At 39.4% G+C, this 23112-nt stretch overlaps 1 protein-coding gene across 8 annotated transcripts in view; it reads left to right on the top strand.

Annotated features, from left to right (window-relative positions):
- The window catches only part of wdr47a (WD repeat domain 47a), a 76581-nt gene that overhangs the window by 36418 nt on the left and 17051 nt on the right, over positions 1-23112 (top strand). For all 8 annotated transcript variants that reach the window (XM_048538640.2, XM_059647801.1, XM_048538638.2 and 5 more), the window contains 6 exons: positions 5719-5857; positions 7647-7825; positions 8054-8311; positions 8829-8919; positions 15737-15894; positions 18671-18840. In XM_048538640.2, coding sequence (XP_048394597.1) covers positions 5719-5857; positions 7647-7825; positions 8054-8311; positions 8829-8919; positions 15737-15894; positions 18671-18840 — 995 coding nt within the window. The remainder of the gene's footprint in view (positions 1-5718; positions 5858-7646; positions 7826-8053; positions 8312-8828; positions 8920-15736; positions 15895-18670; positions 18841-23112) is intronic.

The following is a 23112-nucleotide window of genomic DNA, read 5'->3' on the forward strand; positions in this document are numbered from 1 at the left end:
TATCTCGCCCCCATGACCTCTCCATTCTCCCCGGACTGACCTACCCCCTTCCTACCTCCCCACCTACACTCACCTCTACTGGCCATCCCTGCCTCTTTAATTTGTCTATCTCCTCTCCACCTATCTTCTCCTCTGTCCATCTTCGATCCGCCACCCCCTCTCTCCCTATTTATTTCAGAACCCTCTTCCCACTTCCCCATTTCTGATGAAAGATCTTGGCCCAAAACGTCAGCTTTTGTGCTCCTCAGATGCTGCTTGGCCTGCTGTTTTCACCCAGCTCTCCACTTCGTTACCCCTTTTTTCTGTAACTCTGTATCAAATTTGAAGCTCTCCCACTACTAGAAATATCTTCTCAATATTTAGTCTGTCAAACCCCTCAGAGTTTTGAGAGTTTCAATAAAATCATTCATTCATTAGATTTTAGGAGAATGGTAAAAACCTAACTTGAAAAATCTAAGAACTGCAGATGCTGAAAATAGGAAATGAAAACAGAAGTTGCTGAAGAAACGCAGCAGGTCTGGCAGCATCTATGTAGAGATGGCAGAGTTAACATTTTTGGTCCAGTGATCTTCCTTCAGCACACAGCCTAACCTGGTCAGCCGTTCTCATCCAAGTGAATCAATTTTGCACCTCTTAAACCAATATGTCCCGTCTTAAATACGTGCACCCACAGCTCTAAACAGTAGTTCAGATATGGCCTTGCCAGCAATCTCTACAATCATAAAATATTTGCCTATTTATAAACTCCGACACCCCACTGCTAGCACTGAAGGCCAGAATTCTATTTGCCTTATTACTTGTTTTGCCTTTGTACAAATCTTTTGCATTTCTTGGACAATAACATCAAGATCACCCTGCACTGCAATTTTTGGAGTCTTTGCCGTTAATATAATAGCCTGCTGTTTGATTCTTCCTACCACAGAAACAGAATATAGGAGTAGGCCATTTGGCCCTTCAAGCCTGCTCTGTTATTTAATATGATCATGGCCACCATTCACCTCCAGTGTTCTTGCTTTCTCCTACTGTCCTTTGATCCCTGTAGCTCTGAGAGCTATATCTGTCTCATTGTTGAAAACATTCAATGTTTTGGTCTCACTTCTTTCCGTGGTAAAGAATTCCACAGACTCACCACTCCCTGGGTGAAACAATGTCCCTCATCTCTGCCCTAAAAGGCTTACCCATGTTCCTTAGACTGTGGCACCTGATTCTCTGGACTTCCAGATTGTCAACAATATCCTTTCTGCATCTAGACCATAAGACCATACTATATAAAGCAGAATTAGGCCATTCGGCCTGTCAAGTCAGCTCTGCCATTCAGTCATTTCTGATATGTATTCTGCCTTCTCCCCATAACCTTTAATCCCTTTACTAATCAAAAACCTATCTACTTCTGTCTTATACACACTCAAAACTACCCTGTCTAACCTTGTTAGAATTTCATAGGTTCCACTGAGATCACCGTCATTCTTCCAAACTCCAGTGCATATAATCATAACTGATCCAGTCTGCCTTCATACATCTGTTCTGCCATTCCAGGAATCAATCTGGTAAACATTCTTTGCATCCCCTCAATAACTGGAAAATGCTTCCTTAGTTAATGAAACCAAAGCAGCACACCAAACTCCTTATGGCCATACCAATGGCTGTACGGTTTCAGCAAGTCGTCCATGCTCCTGCACGAAAACCAACATATAAGGGGCAACATATCATTGCCTGCTGCAATTACATGCATACTTTCAGCAACTGGTTTATGAAGACACCCAGGACTTGTTGTACTTCTCTCTTTCCGAATCTATCGCCATTCAGGTACCAATCTGCTGGTTTGTTACTTGGATCAAAGTGGATAACCTCACATTATACTGCATCTGCCATGTATTTGCCCAATTGTCCATCTATAAACTTGGAGACATGACATGTATTTTCCTCATCTACATCATTAATGTACTCTTGAATAGTTGGCATCCCACTAATCACTGCCTGCTACTCAGAAAAAAGACTCTTTTATTCCTATTCTTTGCTTCCTATGTGCTAACCAGTTCACGTTCCATTTCTGTACATGAATTCCAATCCCGTGTGCTTTAATCTTCCATGCTGATCGCTTCTGTGGGATCTTGTCAACAACCTTCTGAAAATCTAAGTAAACTACATCGATGGCTCACCCTTAACCACTCCACTAATTACACTTTCAGAAAATCTAGCAGATTTGTCACACTTGACTTCTCCTTCATAAGTCCATGCTGATTCTGTCCTATCATGTCACTATCTTCCAAATACTCTGCTATTATATATTTTACAATGGGTTTTAGCATTTTTCCCACAACCAATATCAAGCTAACTAGTCTATAATTCGTTGTTTTCTCTCTACTTCCAATCTTTAAATAGTGGAGTTACATTAACTACCCTCCAACCCATAGTAACTGTTCCAGAATCTATAAAAATTTTGGAAGATGACCATTAACCCATCTGGAATATCTAGCGCTACTTTGTTAAGTAGTTTGTAATGAAGGTTATCAGACACAGGGGACTTATCTACGTTTAATGCCATTAATTTTCCCAGCACTGTTTCTTTACGAATAGTGATTTCATTCAAATCTTGCTTCCCATTAGGCTGTGTCCCTTCATATTTTTTATAATGAAGTTTTGTGTTCCTTTGTGAAGACAAACTTAACTATGTATTTGAGGTAAGAAAGTGTAGAGCTGGATGAACACAGCAGGTCAAGCAGCATCAGAGGAGCAAGAAGGCTGACTTTAGAAATTTCTGAAGAAGGGTTCAGGCCTGAAACGTCAGCCTTCCTGCTCCTCTGATGCTACTTGGCCTGCTGTGTTCATCCAGCTCTACACCTTGTTATCTCAGATTCTCCAGAATCTGCAGTTCCTGTTATCTCTAAAGTGTGTATTTATTTGGTTTCCCATCTCTTTGTTTCCAATTATAAATTCCACTGTTCTGACTGTAGCGGATTTATCTTTACTCACATATCTATAGAAACTCTTTCAACAGTTTGTATGTTCCCTATAGGTTCACTGTCGCACTCAATTTCCTTCTCTTGATTAGTCTAGCTTTTCTGGAATGTAAACTGATCCTAGTCCTCAGCTCTGTTGCTTGTTTTGACCAATTTTCATGCCTCTTCCTTGAATTTAACGTTATCACAAATTTCCATCATTAGCTGTGATTTGACGACGAATACCATTTTAGTTTTATGCCAGACTGGGATGAAAAACTTTGCAGTTCATTTATGCACTCTTTAAATATGCACAGTGTAACACTAAACTCCTTCTGCTAAGTTTTTGCCGCCTCACCCAATCTATCACTATTTCCTTGCAAATTCCATATCTCCTCATCACTAAAAGAACTGCTGATGCTATAAGTCAGGAGCAAAGACAGAGAAGTTGCTGGAAAAGATCAGCAGTTCTGTGGAGAAAAAAAATCAGAGCTAATATTTTAGGTCCAGTGACCCTTCATCAAAACTGGACCCGAAATGTTAACTCTGATTTTTTAGTTTCTTCACAAATGCTGCCAGACTTGCTGAGCTTTTCCAACAACTTCTGTTTTGGTCCTCATTGCAACATGTCCTCCCATCTATTTGCATATCATCAACAAGTTTGGATATATTACACTCTGCCCCTTCCTCTATGTCATTAGTATAGATTTTTAATGATGGTCCTTATAGCACTCAAGATAACAAAGTGTGGGGTTGGATGAACACAGCAGACCAAGCAGCATCTTAGGAGCACAAAAGCTGACGTTTCGGTCCTAGGCCCTTATAGCACTCCACTGGTTACATCTTTCCAACCTGGAAAAGACATACTATTTCCAATTCTTCTTAGTGTTAATCAATCTTCAATATTAATTCATTACTTCCAATACTATGAGCTTCTATCTTGTGCAATTATCTTTTTTGTAGCCCCTTTAGAATGCCTTCTGGGCATCCAAGTACACTTCATCTATCAGCTCCCTTGTGTCAACTCTGTTTGTCACATCCGCAAAGAATGTTAGCAAATTTCACAAAACCGTATTAACAGATTTAATTAGTCAAGATTTTCTAAATCCTACTATTTCTTCCTTAATGGATTTTCCCATTGATAAGCTATCAGATGATAGGAAATCAGCCTGCAGTTTCTGCATTCTGTCTTCCTCCTTTCTTGAATAGGGGTGTCACATTCATGGTTTTCCAGCCTGTGGAAACCTCCCAGAATTCAGACAGTTCTGGAATATTTTAACCAATGTCTCCACTATCTCTGCTGTCACTTCCTTTAAAACCTCTGCATACAGGCTGTCAGGTTCTGATAACTTTTCTGCCTCCAGTGCCATTATTTTTTCAAATATTTATTTCCTTATGATAGAGACTGCTATAAGACTTTTCCTCCCTTTAGCACCTTGCTTATCTAATAATTTTGGGACCTTCACAGTGTGCATCACCATGATGTGTCCAGACTGCCCACAACACCAGCTGTGATCTGATCAAGGCTTTATATTGCCGAAACGTGACTTCTGCCTTGTCTGTTCCGGTCCTCTGGATGTGAATGCTGGCGTTCAGTTTGGCTTTTTGATTTATTCTCTGTACCTGTTCATGACATTTTAATGGCCAATGTATTTGGACCTCCACTGTTTCTACCTCTTCACAATTTGCATAAATTAGACCCAAAGTAGCTAACCTTGTGTTTGGCTATTTTCGAAATATGTTCACCATTTTTCCCATCTGCATAATTGTCAAGTTGTTCAGTCACCTAATCTTAGCATAACCAAGAATTTCCCTGACAATATATATCAGAGTAATAATTCTATAATTACTTTTTACTGTATTATTTTCTTACTATTAAAAGAAGAAATAGTATAAAAGGGTTCACCTTACTCCTGACCACTCTTTATTAACACAATTGTAAAAACCTTTATGTTGGTTTTTTCTATCTTGCGTGATTTTTATTGCTAGCATTTACTTTTGTTCAATTGCTTTTGGCTGTTCTTTGTATGTTTCTATTTGTTAAGGACCATGTGTATTTTTGCATTTTACATAGGTTTTTACTTTTATTTCATTCCTTCATGATGTGGGTGTCAATGGTTAGGCCAATATTTTTTGCTATCATTACCACTACTGTAAGGACAATTAATGAGCCATTTTCTTAAACTGCAGCAGTCCTGCTGGGGTATTCCAGAATTCTGCAACAATGAAGAAATGGCACTCTTGTTCCAGGTCCATGGAATATAGCTTGAAAGGGAATCTGCACTTGGTGGTGTTCCCATGATTTCTTCTGTGTGGTTAAAGTCAAGAGTTTGGAAAGTGCTATTGAAGGAACCTTGGACAGTTGCTGTAGTGCATAGTGTATTTCTGCCATGGTAATACCAGTGGCAAACGAGAGGCCATACTTTTCAAATAATTTGCAACCACCTGTGATATCATTTCTCTTTGGAATGTTTGGCATTGGTTGTGCAATGTTCTGTGCCAGCTCGACATTTCGTGTGACCACTGCAGGTCTTATCTGTTCTTCCTCCTCTCTGGCATTTTTAGTTTAACATTTTAATGACCTCAGGGTCTAGAATCATTGTCACCTTATTCTTGGGATGACAAAGGTCTTACGGACACCGAAAAAAATGTAATGTCTCAGAGGTGAATAATTACTCTCTCCTTGCATGAAGTTTCCATGTCCTTTGAAAATAATTGTAATATTTTATTAATTATTTTATTAATTCAGTTCCTTTTCCTTTTCACTCCACATCTTTAGGACAGATTCACCAGTACCCAAAGTTCAGCATTCTGGTGGTAGTGGTAATGCTGAAACTTCGATTCAGGATGAAGCGTCACTTGTCAATTCAGTAGAAGTAGCATCAGGTCCAGCCACTTCTAAAATGGAAAAGAATGAGGTAAATGTTAGATTTTTTTAATTAAAACTATCTCTTCAGCATTTTTCATTTTAAAGGCGTAGCCTGCAGCTTTTGCTTATAAACAAAATGAATTAATATCTGCATATGCATACCACAGCACCTTGCATTTGTGTGAGATTTGTCTGTCTTTCAGATAATACACTTATAAGATTTAAGTGACGGACACTGTTTTGAAGGGTAACAGTCAGAGGTTTCTGGTTAGGAAAAGGCTGAACTCTTGACTGTGAAACTATTTCTCAAAGATAACACATCTGCAGTTCCCGTTATCTCTGATCAGAATTTTAACCTCACTGCGAAGCCTCTTCCAGGGACGCCTAACCTGAAGAAGTTACCCTCTTCCTCCGGACAAACCACAGGGGATCTCTCTCCCACTGCAACTCTCCTCTCTCCATCTTCGATCCGCCTCCCCCCTCTCTCCCTGTTTACTTCAGAACCCTCTCCCCATTCCCCTTTTCTGATGAAGGGTCTAGGCCTGAAACGTCAGCTTTTGTGCTCCTGAGATGCTGCTTGGCCTGCTGTGTTCATCCAGCTCCACACTTTTTGTTATCTCGGATTCTCCAGCATCTGCAGTTCACATTATCTCTGATAACATTATGAACTGCTTTCATTGGAATGCTTTCACAGGAATGAAACTCAAAAATTTAAACCAACCTTGAGATGTAGACAATTGAGCGAAGTATCAGCAAGCAGGAATGATCTCTGTTCTTCAATTTTCCTACATTGCCATGGTTCTGATCATTCATATTTCTACTTAAGATTTGTGCTATGCTCACTAATCTCATTTTAAAGATTATGACATAGTTCCCTCCTCAGATTCCAATGACCTGTCTCAAGCTGCTCGATATTGCTCACTTAGTGATTTATGTGACTTGGATATTTGCTAGCTTGGCAAGAATTGGAAAGGCAATTACCACTGATTCAATTTTGAAAATGAATTAATTTAGAAGAGCAAAGTTTGTTTTAATGAAATCCTCATATGATAACATTAAAATACAGTTTGGTTGAAGATATTTCTTTACATTTCAATATTTTCATAATTCTGAAAAGTTTGCAGATGTTAATACAGAAAGTTCCCCTATTGTTTAATACTTCAAATATTACAATTTTGTGATCGGTTAGGCTATGATTTCATTTGGTACAAGAATGCTGTTGATTTTTCTCTACCGTATTGTGATAACACTATGTTTGTTTTCTTGGATTTGATTTTTGAAAAGCAGCTGTAAGTTTCAAATATTCACAGACTGGGCTGCTAGAGAAGTAAGGTCCAGGCATGCACCAATAAGGTTTCTTTTCTCTTTTCATTTTCTCCTGTAATCCTGAAATTGAAATCTCTACGGGTCACGTTACATGAACAACAAGAAGCCTACAGTACCTTACTTGATATGTGCACAGCCAATGAATGAGTGTTAGCAAGCTATTTGGGATTACCGTTGTTAAACCTATTGTTGTAGTGGACCAACAACAGCACATAGACTTGTGTTAGTGTTCCTGTTTCTAACGCCAATTGTTATGCCCTAACAAAGCCCTAAATAAGAAAACTCAACATAGAATGATATAAGGGACTTTGCAGAATTCTAAGGCCCTATGCTATAAGATATTAAAAAAATAGAATACACCAAGATTATACACTGGGTTTCTTGGGGCAGTAGGCATTCATAACACTACCATCGAAGATTCTGCTTGATATCTCCTGATGTATAGAACATTTAAATAAAGTTTCTCATATGAATCCAAATAATTCTTAATATAATTATCTTTAACCTCTTAGCTGAGAGAACCTGCAGATCAATTTCAAGAGTACTATCGACAGCGGATGCGCTACCAACAGCATCTAGAGCAAAAGGAGCAACAAAGACAAATGTATCAGCAAATGTTACTAGAAGGAGGGGTCAATGAAGGTGATGGAGCAAGCCAGCAGCAGAACCTCACAGAGCAGTTCCTTAACAAGTCAGTTTCAGCTCTGGTACAAGCACGATCACAGTCCACATTCTTTGTTTCCCTCCCAAAGTTAATGTGTCTTCACACTGAACCATTGTATCTTGTTTTTAAAAAAACAGTTTCTTAGATGATTTTTAAATACAGTTTAACTGTCAGCATGAATCTCTGAAGTAAAATGCTATAATAAGACTTTTTAAAGTTGATGGTCAATTTAATTTCTGTTTTATTTTTAAACAGATCAATGCAAAAGCTAGAAGAATTAAATCTAGGAATGGATAATCTTAGCACTGAGGCACAGTCTCCAAGCCAACAATGTAATGGAAACCAATTAAATGCACAAAATGGCTCTTCAGCCACTAATTTTTTAACACCTGAAGTTAATCAGCGTTCAGGTGTATCTGATGTTTCAAGCCAGTGCACAAGTACTCCGTGTAAAACAAGGACCGGGAACACATTCCCTTATTCTGATGGGTCTTCATTCTTTAACATGCAGAAGTAAGTAAGATGTATATATTTCAGCAACAATATCAATGAAAGACTGGAAATTGCGTAACAAAAAGTTTCATAGTTTTGACTTAAAACACAATGAAACATTTCCATTTACAATATCCTTTTGAACCAAATACTTCCTCTATTTAATCTGTTATTCACTGGTCCAGCCTTTCTGAATGCTGAAAGCTGAACAGTTTTAGCACATCGCAAATCAATGCATAATAATTTACTTTCCCTTAGCCACTACTGAGATGCTGACAAAACTAATTCAGTAGTAACTTCATGGGGTTAAATGCTTCCACGGCTCTGAAAAAGAATAATTACTAGTAAAGAGAGTTCTAAAATGCAATCCAAATAAGATGATTTGACATGTAATTGCAGTAAATTTGCTGCTGTTAAGTATTTGACAGTTATCCTTCCAGTTAATTGTGCTATGGTGCTGTTTTAAACTATACACTGTCCTAAGCTTTTAACAAACACTATATAGTTAACTAAAGCTTTTAATTTTATTTTAATGTAGTGCAGATTCTTCATCTTCCAAAGATCCTGCAATAAGCTCTCCAATATTGGAAGATGCTTTGGTCAGTGGAAATGGGACAAGGGATGAAGAGGTACACTACTTAAACTTAAGTAATGTTAGAATTTATTGGTGCATGTTATACATAATAAGTTGACAAAGATTCTCATACAAGGGAACTGTTATTGAAGGTATTTTTAAAAAATCTTTTGAGTGTGACTTCAGTCTTTTTTTTTTGTTTGTTTATTTTTATGTAAAAAAAATGTGAGAACTTCACCATACCCCTTGGACATATAATGGCATTATAATAATTGAACCTTAGTATCAACATACTGAGGAATTCCATTCCATATACCAGCTCCTGTATCCACAGTAATTAGATAGCTTATCTACTTCAATTTCTGTTGTGATTTCTGCAGCAAGCAACTCCTCTCCTAACTCTCAAAAGCCGGTCATCATCTATAAGGCACAAGTCAAGAATATGATAGGAAGTTTTCTACTTGCCTCAATGCATGCAACTCCAATGACATTGGAGACATTGAACACAGTTCAGCCCGATGGATTGGCACCCCATATATCGCCTTTAATGCTAAACTCCCTCCACCACCAATGCACTGTGGCAGTAGTGCATGCATTCCAAAAGTTGTGCTGCAGCAACACACCAAGACTCCTTTGACAATGTCATCCAATCATGCAATCTTTGTTATGTAGAAGTACAGGGCAGTAAATCCATGGGAACGCCATCACTTGCAAGTTCCCCTACAAGCCAGATAGCACCCTAACTGGGGCCTGCATCTCCATTCTCTCATTGTTGCTCTGACAAAGTTCTGAAAGTCACCAATGGCACTATAGGTTGGTCCTTCCGCAAGCCGTATGGACTGCAATGATTCAAGAAGGTCGCTCATCATCACCTTCTTGAGCACAATTAAGAATGTAATAAATTCCAACCTAATCTTCCTGTGAAAAGTCTTTTTAGTACCTGTAGAGGAGAGAGAATTTATGAAAACTTTTGTCTGGTAATCCAATTTTCTTAAAGCTAAGAAGAAATTTACTAACGACCATGGTTTACTAATTGTGTTTTTTCAGTTCTTTCAGAAATTGTTTCTTTTTGTGCTGTAGATGTGTTGCCTTTTCTAATTATATGTTGTTTTTAAACAAAAAAATGACTGTCACACTGAATCTGACCTAATTAAATGTGTATAACCCAATCAGGTGTCAGCCTTGGAGATAGTAGGAATTGCAGATGCTGGAGAATCTGAGATAATAAGGTGTAGATCTGGATGAACACAGCAGGCCAAGCAGCATCAGAGGAGCAGGAAGGCTAATGTTTCAGGCCTGGACCCTTTCAAAAATTTCTGAAGAAAGGTGTAGGCGCGAAACGTCAGCCTTCCTGCTCTTCTGATGCTGCTTGGCCTGCTGTTTTCATCCAGCTCTACACCTTATTATCTCAGGTGTCAGCCTTTCTTTTTTTTTAAGCTTTTGGTTACAGTTAATTAATACATCAGCAGTGAATAGATATGTAAGCTGATAATGCAGTGCTGGCATGCTCTCACATAGTAGTCAAGACAACCAACCTAGAAGCTTTTCAAAGCACAACGACTAACATGTTGAGTCTGCAGTGTCTGGAGCACGTAATGGCCAGTTCAAATTGGCAAGCTATGAAGGTTTCTCCACCAAGTAAATGTAATTTCAAAATATTTCAGCAGATAGCTATTACCATGCAAGTTACTGTGGAGAAGGAATGATTATGATGTAGGACTAAACAATTACTGTTTCATAACTCACTATGGTAGTGTGCTGGAAATAAAACCCACTATTCCCAGAATTGCCATAGAAGTTTTTAGGAAGTACACAAAGTTCACCAATTTATCTGACCTTCAGACATAGGTTGATAGAAAGCATGGATGAGGCTTCAGTACTGAACAAAAATTACTTTATATTACAAGGAGTTAGATTCTAGCTTTAGGTAAACAGTTATAAACTGTCAGCCTATAAGATGACAAATTAAAACTCAAATCTCCTTATAAAATCCTCCTTGCTTATGTGTGCAAGACAGATGGTGAAAATAGGTTATTGGGCAGGGGAGAAAAATTTGAACGAGAACTCAATGATCTTTGTTCCGGGTTCTGTTGTTTAAACTGCCAGTGGAAGTGGTAGATGCAGAAACAGATACAACATATAAAAGACATTTGGACAGGTACATGAATAGGAAGGGTTTAGAGGGATATGGGCAAATGCAGACAAGTGGTACTAGTTTAGTTTGGGAAACTTGATTGGCATGAACAAGTTGGACCAAAGGGTCTGTATCCGTGCTATATGACTCTGTAATCCTTTATGACATTTCTGCTGGCCAGCATATTGCTTTACGTATCTTTCTCTGGATGTTTGCACTGATTGGTAAAAGGCATAAGGTGTCTGGCTCACTTATAATGCATCTCAGACTTTTCAGTTAAAAGTCACAGTTTACAACAATTGTTGCAAGAAAGGTAAACTCATTTCCTTCAGGTTTAAAATTTTATCTGCAGAGAACAGAGACGCTGCTCTCAAGCTGGAGAAGAACTGAACACTTCCCTCTTTCCATAACATTGTTTATAGCTCAAAGCTGCACAGTTCCCCAAGAATCAGTCACACAACTGCTTCTAGACAGAAGGGTCTCCGTCATTGGTCTATGTACTAGTGATCAGTTATCAGTCAACTTCATGTTGCCAGAAAGAAGCTGCATCTGTATACCCTTGGCTGCACATTATCTGCACCTCAAACTTGTTCAAATTAGTTACTCGTCTGTAGTGGGTTTCTTCTATGTTAATGGGTCAGAATCCTGGAACTCACTTTTTGGCTACTTGCTTTCCAAACATACATCACCCTTTCAAACACTGGTTTTAAAGCAGCTTTTGCTTATTTAAATATGCTGTCTTTACAAGAAAAATTAAAAATAGTTTCAACAGTTTGATAGGGAACTTATAGAGAAGAGTGCTGCCACAGGCAAAACAGGGCATTTGTCGGCTAGCTCTATTTTAATGTTGCAGATCCCTTTATAAATGTCTAGATAAAGGTTTTCAGTGGAATTTGACTTGAGTTTTTAATATTGGTTGTTAGTCTGCTTATGTATTACCTGTTGCTAAGTCTTTCTTGGGTTCACTGTTTAAATCTCTCCAATAATATTTGAGCCATGCTCTCTGTCTCCATAGCTAGTTTCCTGTTTTAGTCCCTAATCATTTCTATCCTACTGCCTATTGCCTTTTTACTATTTGTCATTCTGTAGAAACTGTTCAGATTGCCTTTTATGATGGCTGTTTCTGATCATATTCTCCTCCTTGCTTATTTCAGTGTGCACTTTCCCTCTGATCATTTTGATGTTCAGCCTGATTCGTGCTTTTATTACCAACCTAATGTGTACCTTTATCATCATTATCTCAAAGAACTCTGCTTTGACTTGCCGAAGCTTTACCCTGCTTTGGAATTTGCGTCATTAGTATCCAAACTACCTTCTCTTTATAAGTTAGCCAGCCCATCGTTCTGTTCGTAGTTCTGTCTGCCAATCTCTGATTCTGCTGTACCAAGAACAGAGCCATCAGCCACCAGCCACCAATTCCAGCTCTGTCCCTGACAACTATCAGAGATTGAAAAAGAGAGTTCGCAAGCTTGATTTCATATTTGACTTTGAGATGAACTATAACCACATCTTAATGATAACATTAAGGCTTTCCACTTCCAACTTGGTAACTACATCACTCTTTCAACCCATCTGCTGCTTAAACCCTAATCTATGTCTTTTATTATTGTAGCCTTGACTATCAGATGCATTGTTGGCTGGCCTCCAGCTTTTCACCCCACATAAATTGTGATCATCAAAAACCCTGCGATTGTTGATCTAATACATGGAAGTCTACTAGCAACTCACTTCACTAGCTAAAATTGACTCCCAGTCCATTGTTACCTTAATTTTAAAATTTCTTACAAAAAGGAAAATACTTTAGATGCTGGAAGTCTGACATCAAAATCAGAAAAGTCTGGAAATACTCAGCATTTGCGGTTTAAAAAAAACAGTTAACCCCCACCAGTCTTCACAAATGACTGAGTAAAGTGATGGCAGGGGTGCATTACAATCAATAGCACTTGCAGTAGAGTAATCTCCTAATTGAGACCCACCTTGAGTTTTGCCAGGGCCACTCGACTGCTGAACTCATTACAGTCATGGTCCTAACATGATCAAAAAAAGCTGAATTCCAGAGATCACATCAAGGCATTGATTAAACATCACATCAAGGAACACTAGCAAAATTGCGGTCAAGGGAACTGGGGGAAAGCTGTCTGTTGGTTGGAGTCATAGATACAGAAGATACATAGCACAAAGGCAAATGGTTGTGGTTGTTGCAGGTCAATCATCTCAGGGCCAAGACATCACTGGAGGAGTTTGTTAGGTAGTATCCTGCGCTGAATCATCTTCAGGTGTTCCATTAATGACCTTCCCTTCATCCAAAAACCAGAATTAGAGATATTTGCTGATGATTGCATAGTATTGAACACCATTTGCAACACCTCCGATATAGAAGCACTTAGTGTTCAGATGCAATATGACAATATCCAGGCTTGGCTGATAGATGGCAAGTAACATTTGTGCCAGGCAATGACCACGCCAAACAAAAAAAGCATAACATTTAATATTCAATGGCGTTACTATCCTGGATGCTACTATTGAACAGAAACTGAACTAAAGTCACAAATGCTGCGATTATAATAGCAGATTAGAGGCTAGGAATTCTGATAGTTGCAGTCTCTCCAATGCCTGTACATCAACTGTCAGACCAATTCATGAACGTGTTGGTAAACTCTCCACATGTCTGGATGAGTGTGGCTCCAATAACACAGCTTGACACCATTCAGGACGAAGCAGCTCACTTTTTTGGAACTACATTCACCATCCTCAACATGCACTCCCTTCACCACTGATGCACAGTGTTAGCAGTGTGTACAATTTACAGGTTGTACTGCAGTGACTCTCTAGTTCCTCCAACCGCGCCTTCTCAGCCTATGACCTCTAACACCTGAAAGAAGGTCGAAGACTGCAGGTACATGGGAACAACGCTGCCTACAAGTTCCCCTCCAAAGCAAACACCATCCTGACAAAGAAGTAAAATTGTTGTTTCTTCTACACTAATGGGTCAGAATCCTGGAATTCACTTTTGAACAGCACTTTAAGGGCTGCAGCAAATCAAAAAGGTAGCTCACGGCCACTTTCCCCAGGGTAATTAAGGATGAGCATTAGATTTTAACCTAGCCAGCAATGCCCATATCTCATGAATGCATGAAACATCTCCAATTTTGTTAAAACTGAAAAGGGTGCAAGACATAATTGATTTAAAGCAACTACAGAGGGAGGTTAAACTCAAAATGGGAAATCTGTGATGGGATGAAACACGAGAGAGATTAATTGAGAATAGGACAAAAATCTGGAGAAGTCAAGAGGAGATGTCAGTAGCTATTTTTTATCAGTCTGTTCAGATGCGTTATGGCACACCTCAACAGCAAGTGGAACGCGAACTGAAGTTCATGTTCCGAGGTAGGGGCACTACCACTGCACCGCAAGAATCCCAAAACCCAGGATTGAATAAGAGATCATAGGCTTTTCAGTCTAACAGTCTCCCAACTGAACTTCTTCAGCCAAGCAAGAACGTGTTATTTTTCTCAAATATTTCACTTCACTCTTGTTTTCTCACATTTCTATATTTTATAGTAGATATCTTTACTCAAGAGTATGGGGTAGGTAGCACTTGGACCTGTACATTCTGAACTAGGTGTAGGGACTGTGGATAGATATTTTTTAATTGACCTGTTTAGAGATGACACCTCTGGAACAGGTGAGACCTGAACACGAGCTTCCTAGTTCAGAGGTAGGGACACTACCCCTGTGCCACAGAGTCCTTAGGGACTGTAGATAATCTTTTAATCAATTAGTTCAGGGATATTAGTACACACTTGTGGAGCAGATAGGTCCTGAATCCTGGTATCCTAGTCTAGAGGTAGGGATACAACCTCCATGCCACAACAGCCCTTAGGGACTGTAGGTAAATGCATTTTCTAATTTAGAGAAGTTATGACACACCTCTGGAATAGGTTGGACTTGAAATCCAGACCTGCTGGCTTAGACAAGAAGACAATATCACTGTAGCACAACAGCGTTTTAGGGACTATAGATAGAAAATACTGAATCATTTCTAACACCTGTCATCCCAGTAGAAATGACCAGATTAAGATTCAAAATCATTGAACTGTTTATTAGCCTGATTGAAAGATGAGGTGCTGTTCCTCAAGCTGATATAGACCCTTATTGGAACAGAAAGCGAGGCAGATGTCAGATTGGCTACAACTCTGATGATTCACCCACCACTTTAATTGATATCAGTTGTGATTCTTACAATTGGACTGTTACTGGGAATTAGAATTCTTCCTGCTTTATGACCCTGAAAATCCTATGTGAAATGGTTAACCTGGCTATACAAACAGTTAGACGTTTACCAATCTACCATACCATTGAACTCTATTGCTTTAGGTGATGAAATTTGTACACCTTTGTTTCTTTCTATTGTCAACACCTGAGGTTTCTGAACTTGCATAAGGACACCGTTATGTCGGGAGAGAATGGCCTTTATGTCACAGAAGACAGTCTATTTTTGAATATCTCAGACACTGAGTGACTTCTACACATTTCAGACATCTGATTAACCCAGAAAAACTTGAATTATATAAGTCCAGACATATGATACATATAATGTGATGAGATTTTTTGCATCATTAAGCAAATTGTGTTTTCAGTATTGCTGATTCCATATATATATAAGAATATTTGCAGGACGTCTGTTTATTCTGGAAGTTCAGAAGACTTAATTAATTGCTGTTTTAAATGCTCACAGGATGATGGAACCAGAAAACAATTCATTGCCATTAATACCCTCGAAGACACTCAAGCTATAAGAGCGGTATCATTCCATCCAAGTGGGACTCTGTATGCTGTTGGTTCAAATACTAAAACTTTACGGGTGTGTGCGTACCCAGAAAGTATTGACCCAAGGTAATTTTCTTTTTGAACAAACTAATATCTGAAATTGTTAGTGGATCAGCCATGCTAAATTGCCCATAGTGTTCGGGGTGTGTGGGTTATAGGGGGATGGGTCTGGGTGGGATACTTCAAGGGACGGTGTGGACTTGTTGGGCCAAAGGGTCTGTTTCCACACTGTAGGGAATCTAATCTAATCTAATCTATTAAGAATGTAACTGTCAATATAACAAACAATTGGCATCTGATCTGACTGTTTGTCAAGTGGCTTTTCTGCTAGAAGGAGGGGGCAAGTGTGTGGATTCTGCGTGGAGTCTACATGACCTCAGAGCACTTTCAGCTCATTGGGCAGATAATGTATTAATGAAATTCTGAAGATGCATTTTACGTTGGAATTCCTATCAGTTGGCCCCAGAAAACTCTTGTCAATCTGAGTTGGTTGCATTGCTCTTGATATTGGGGTACTTTAACAGTGCTTTGTACTTGCCTTCCAAGTTAAATTGTTACAGCAGATGTTCAAGATCTGGTGTCCAACATTGCTCCTACAAACATAGCAATGAAAAACCAATTAACTGGTCATTTAATCTGCTGTTTAGGGGACCTAGTTGTTTGTAAATTATGTGGTGTGTTTTTTTTATCATGACAATGCCTACCCTGATAAAACTCTATGTAAGTGTAAGTCCCTTTTGTTGAGCGTTTTATTTTAAGTCTATTTATCTCAAAGATGTTTTCTGGTCTCTGAAGAGGCTATGGAATATGGTTTGCTGAGTGTTTAGAAAAACATGCTCAGATGCCTGACTGCATTGAAGGCGCTTCCATCTGCAGGATCCTCATTTTTCAACTTTTGTCACAGGGAGGTGGGATACAACTTTGAACACAGTGGTTGTGTTCCATAACAAGGACTGAGAGGTTCATAGATGACTCATTTCCAGCTTCGCCTTGGAATGTTCTAGCAACTAGTTAGTTGACTTCGTTAAGTTGTGTTCTGGGAGAAAATCATCTGCTCATTTGCTGCAAGAAAACAGGAGTTTCAGCCATTTTCAGTGCCCTTTCTGCATAAAGATCCAGGGATATATTGGTTAAAATAAACTTGAGAGAGTCACATGCATTCCTTAGTGCTGAAGAACATCCCCTGTTGAAAGGGTACGATCTTTATTCTATTTTCCATTCCAGATTCTCAATTTCAGAATCCCGTTGCTGGTTAGTGCTGATTTAAGATAAATTTTTAACTATAGGAACTAAATTCAGGCTGCAGATGAAAATCTTGACCCCCGGTGGGGTCTCTCGATTTCGCGCTCGGTCAATGAGCATTTGCAATCGGTCTGGCTGTTTAAGGTTTTACTCTTTATTTCTTCATACAGCCGGGTACAGATCATCCGGAAACACAGAAGTTGAGCACTTCCGTATTTCTTGGAGGAGCTGCACACACAACTTAATACAAAGATGTTTTTGTACTTTTCTTAAAGCAGGGTACCTGGTGTGATCGCATAGTACATTAAAACAATTACCAATCAATACATGATATTGCTTCATTGACAGTTACTTATTCCAACGATATGAACTGGTAAACAACTTATGTCACAATGCTGAGGTTACTTTTATCTTGCCACGTAGTGCCGCCACATTTGCACCCGAAGGTCAGTCAGAACGATTAGTACTGCATTATCTTATCGAGTTACCTCTGTATTCTAAAGGGTGCATTGTCTGCTAATCTTTCTTTGCAAGAGTCTGAGGGTTAGTTATTTATGCAGCTCTAGCAGAATTTACAGTTCGCAGCCCAGAAGCCATTTCGTTGTGCTAACTTGCATCAAGGAGCCATCTTGTTGCCATGTAAGTTACCAAGAGCATTCATCAGGCAGTTGCTCCTAGCTGCAACAAGTCACGTAGGCGTAGGTCACGAGCCTCCATATCCTAGCCTAGCCTGTTTCAAAGTTTCAGACTCTCATAGGAAATGAACTTACATGGGAATTTTACATTCGTACAACCAATTTTTACCCTTTCAGTTCACATTGAATTTTGAACCATTTTGTAGGAGTAATAACATATAACCCATTCCTTTGTACCATATCTTATAGATACTTAGTAACCACATTCTTGGAGCAATTTTTGGGTTATAATGTTAAGCATTCTTGCTAATATGAACATTTTTGAGATTTGTCTGCTTCTCCATGAGGTTTCTACAGTGATGAAGTATCCCTGAGTATCAAAAGGCTTGGAGTATGTTCAAAGTGGCTTAAGACTTGCTGCACAGGTACCTGAGCCTAGGTTCCCCAGCAGTACTTTATTGAGAGATGTGTCAGTAAATGCAACTTTCTATGAATGCCCACCTAAATACTATCTCATGGCATTGATTAGCTGAGGGAATCCAGCCATTTCAGAGATATTCGCAACTTGCATTCAAGCCAAAATTCACTTGAAAAAAATTTAAATAAGGAACACATTATTTAAAGTACAAGTCATAATATTAAAGACCAAAGTAGTGAATCATTATTATATAGAAAAGCCATTGAGATGAATGATTTTCTTAATCTTAAATGTAAGTCTTACTTTTTGTCAAACAGCTTGCTCATTAGCTGACTTCATTTCAGAATGACACAATTTCTAGCCTCAAATCTATTGATGTGATAAAATATAATTGATATACTGTAAAAATGAAGTACTCAGGACATTTTTAAAATTTTGAAGATTTACTAATATTTATTACTCATTGATGACCTGATTTTCCTTTCTATTCCACCTTTCCTTCCTTTTTATCCCAAACTTCCCTACCACTGCCATGACTTATCTCTAGTGCATACAGTTTAGCTAAGCAACCTGTAGTAAAGTTTAAAAGGAACAAACATCACAAGGGATCAATCTACTGTGTGGCTTGGAGCCATTGTGGACAACTATTGGCTACTGGATCAAATGATAAGTATGTGAAGGTGCTGCCATTTAGTCCAGAAACCTGCAATGCTACAGGTACATTTGTATGTTTTTACATTTTTTGTACATTTTTTGCACATTTTTAAGCGAATGAAATGTTTCCATTTTACATTAGATTGGAAAATGCTCTTACCTTTCATTAAAACTTTTGCCATCTAGGAAGATGTTCAAGAACAAAGTTGCCAGAAAAGCTCAGCAGGTCTAGCAGCATCTGTGGAAGAGAAAACAGAGTTAACGTTTTGGGTCCGGTAACTCTTCCTCAGAAGAAGGGTCTGAGGAAGGGCCACGAGACCCAAAACGTTAACTCTGTTTTCTCCTCCACAGATGCTGCCAGACCTGCTGAGCTTTTCCAGCAACTTTGTTTTTGTTCCTGATTTATAGCATCTGCCGTTATTTTGGTTTTTATTTCGGAAGATGTTCAATTTTATACTGAAAAGCTCATTGATAATTGTGTTGTTAAGATCTAGATAGTGAATATGTGGCTGTGGCATCCCTTTGCAATGGGATTAAAAAATTTTCTCGGAATATTTTGCCTGGCAGCATGCACTTGGAGGATGCTATCTAAAAGAACATTGGTAGAAGATGTACAATAGATTACTGTAGCCTATTGTCTTGAGAACATAGACATACATTTAGGCTTTTGGAGTGGCACGGTGGCTTGGTGGTTAGCACTGCAGCCTCACAGCACCAGGGACCGGGGTTCAATTCCAACCTCGGGTGACTGTCTGTGTGGAGTTTGCACATTCTCACCGTATCTGCGTGGGTTTCCTTCGGGTGTTCCGGCTTCCTCCCACAATCCAAAGATGCGGAGGGTAGGTGGATCGGCCATGCTAAATAGCCCATAGTGTTCGGGGGATGTAGATTAGGGGGGATGCTTCAAGGGGTGGTGTGAACCTGTTGGGCTAAAGGGCATGTTTCCACACTATAGGGAATCAAATCTAATCTAATCTAATCTAACAATGGATAAAAACGTTGTGGAGATAAATTGCAAAAAAAATGTTGAGTTTGACAAGGCCTGATTTGCTAACTTGAAACAAAAACAGAAGTCGCTGGAAAGGCTGAGCAGGTCTAGCAACATCAGTGAAGAAAAATCAATGTTAACATTTTGGGTCAGCTGACCCTTCCTCAGCTCTGAATTGGTGATAATCTGGGAAAATTGGAAAGTTAGCACAGATTTTCCTTGTGTACATCCAGGAGATGGCTTCAGACAAGTCCATCAGTGAATCAGAAGTTTGGCTGGATACAACTGAGACTTATCATAGAATCTCTACAGTGTGGAAATAGGCCCTTCGGCCCAACAAGTCCACATGACGAGAAAGCTCAAATAGTAGCTATAGAGCACAGGGCATAAACTGGGGTCAGAGAAGTGGAAGGTAAATAGAAATGCACAGTTGAAGGAGATTGCAAGGTAAAAACAAAGGAGATCTTACTTGTGATTATAAGATAACAAAGGGTGGGGCTGGATGAACGCAGCAGGCCAAACATCTTAAGAGCACAAAAGCTGACGTTTCGGGCCTAGACCGAAATGTCAGCTTTTGTGCTCCTAAGATGCTGATTGGCCTGCTGTGTTCATCCAGCCCCACCCTTTGTTATCTTGGATTCTCCAGCATCTGCAGTTCCCATTATCTCTTACTTGTGATTATGTCAGCTAAATGATCTCCAAGTCCAAATCAAGCATATAACTGAGTAGCTTCTACTGTATTATCTACCATGTAAAATATCTTGGGTTCTTTAGCTGCTCAAATGAATTGCAGTTTACATAATCTTTCAGAGGAATTTTATTCAGATTTAAAGATTTACTGTTGAATGAGACTGACAGCAAGATATTTTGCAAGGTTTTGATCAGGTAGAGAATTTCATTCTCTCTCTGAGAGAATCGTGATTTTAAAATTTGAGCTGGGCTGTTCTTTTGAGTGAAATCAAGATGCATTTTTCACAAAAAGGGTAGTGGAATTCTGGAATTCACTTCCCTAAAAATCTGTGGCTGGCTGTGGGAGAGGGGGAGTGGGAGGGTGTTGGGGCATGTGGAGTGGTCGGGGTGAGGAACAGTCGAGCCTTCAAAACTGAGATTTGTTGTCCCTTTTACGTTAGGGAAGGAAATTGTAGGGTAATGAGTTTAAAGCAGTTAAAGAGCATTGAGGTACAGATCAATTGAAATCTCCTAGAATAATTGGAGTAGCCTTACAACTTTCTAAATTACTGCATTTTCTAAGTTACTGTTCCCTTTTTGCTTCAGAGGTTTTCTCTGGATGTCAAGAACTCTGATCCCAAAATGTTATTTGAGCAGACATATTTACTCAACACTCAAAAAGAAATTTCAACCCAGTAAGAAAAAGTAGAAAGAGATCATGGGAACTGCAGATGCTGGACAATCTGAAATAACAAAGTGTGGAGCTGGATGAACACAGTAGGCCAACCAGCATCTCAGGAGCACAAAAGCTGATGTTTTGGGCCTAGACCCTTCATCAGAAAAGGGGGATGGGGACAGCGTTCTGAAATAAATAGGGAGAGAGGGGGAGGTGGATTGAAGATGGATAGAGGAGAAGATAGGTGGAGAGGATTACAAGAGAGTTGCAGAGGGAGGAGGGTAACTTCTTCAGGTTAGGTTCCTGCCTCCGGACAAACCTCAGGGGATCTCTCTCCCACTGCAACTCTCTTGTAATCCTCGCCACCTATCTTCTCCTCTATCCATCTTTGATCCACCTCCCCTGTCTCCCTATTTATTTCAGAACGCTGTCCCCATCCCCCTTTTCTGATGAAGGGTCTAGGCCCGAAACGTCAGCTTTTGTGCCTCCTGAAATGCTTCTTGGCCTGTGTTCATCCAGAAAAAGTAGATAGAAAGGATAAGGCAAGGCAATGTTACAGAAAGCAGTGTGTGGCTCGGATAGACAGAGTTCGAATGTAAATGCATCAGTGAATCAGGCCGAGTAAGATAAAATGATAAAAAGATAAAATTAAAGGCCCTTTTTATCTAAAAGTATGCATCATTCAAAACAAGGTGGATGAATTGATTGTACAAAAAGAAATAAGTCTGCATTATATAAGAACCATTACAGAGACTTAGAGTCATAGAGGTTTACGGCATGGAAACAAGACTGTTTGGTCCAAATGACCACACTGGGACTTTTCAAAGGACATGGAGAAAGGGAATATTTTTGTGGCTTAGTTAATATTGGATAAGACCAGTATCTTGGTTTGAAGCAACAACTGTAGAATCTGTTTCATTGGAGATTAGAAATAGCAAGGAATTAAGTCACTGGTGGATGTGGTTCATAGACAGCCATACAGTAAGTACAGTATAGAACAGACTGTAAATCAAGTAATAAAAGTGGTTTTTAAGAAAGGTACTGCATTATTTGTAAAAGATTCTCATGTTACAAATTAGACAATCAAGTTGGCAAATGCAGCCTGGAGTTGGAGCAGCTACATGGGAAGGAAATGTGGTGGTGGAGTGACCGCAGGGCAGTGAGATACAGTGAGGGAGTGGCCACAGGGCAGGATGATATGATGAAGGAGCAGCCGCAGGGCAGGGAGATGGAGTGAAGGAGTGGCTACAGGACAGGGAGCGATGGGGGCCGCAGCGAGGAGGGTTGGAAAGGAAGCAGCTACAAAGTGGGGAAGGGGTTCAAGGGATTGCTGCTGTCAAAAACGCGACAAAATTCGAAATTTCTGAAACGCAAGGCTCACTGAGCAGACCTTGAAGGGTTTATGAGTGATACTATGTCCACAGACAGAATGTAAGGAGTAGTGATGGCAAGGGATCTGATGTGATGCTGGAAGAACTATCGATGGACAGCATTCTTGCTACATTTCTCTCTGACTTCTTCAGGAACATAGGTGATGAGTTCTGTCTATCAGCTGAATTCAAAATGTTTTTGTAATCTGTTATAGACTCATTGACTATGCTAATCCCTAATGTTTTAGAGAGCATTGAAAATTGAAAGGTTATCCCAGATCATCCATACTTTTTCCTCTCCATGTGCAAAACTGCCTGGAATTGTCCAAGAATTGGACAGTTCACTCCTTCTGATCTCCAAGTAGTTGATCAGACTACTTTGTTCCGGGCTAGCTATCATAACCAAATGTCCGTAATGAAATACTACCTGGCCTAGTTCAAGAGTCAGAACGAAGAGAATGATTAGTTTTCTTATTCCAATCTCCAAGTAGCTGATCAACCTACTTTGCCTTGAGCTAGCTCACTATTATTTCAGGACACAGATCCTTATCAGTGCTTGCTATTCACATGAGATAACAAGGTGTAGAGCTGGATGACCCCATCAGGCCAAGCAGCATCGTAGGAGCAGGAAA

The sequence above is a fragment of the Stegostoma tigrinum genome, chromosome 8 (genome assembly GCF_030684315.1).
Source record: "Stegostoma tigrinum isolate sSteTig4 chromosome 8, sSteTig4.hap1, whole genome shotgun sequence".
NCBI lineage: Eukaryota > Metazoa > Chordata > Chondrichthyes > Orectolobiformes > Stegostomatidae > Stegostoma > Stegostoma tigrinum.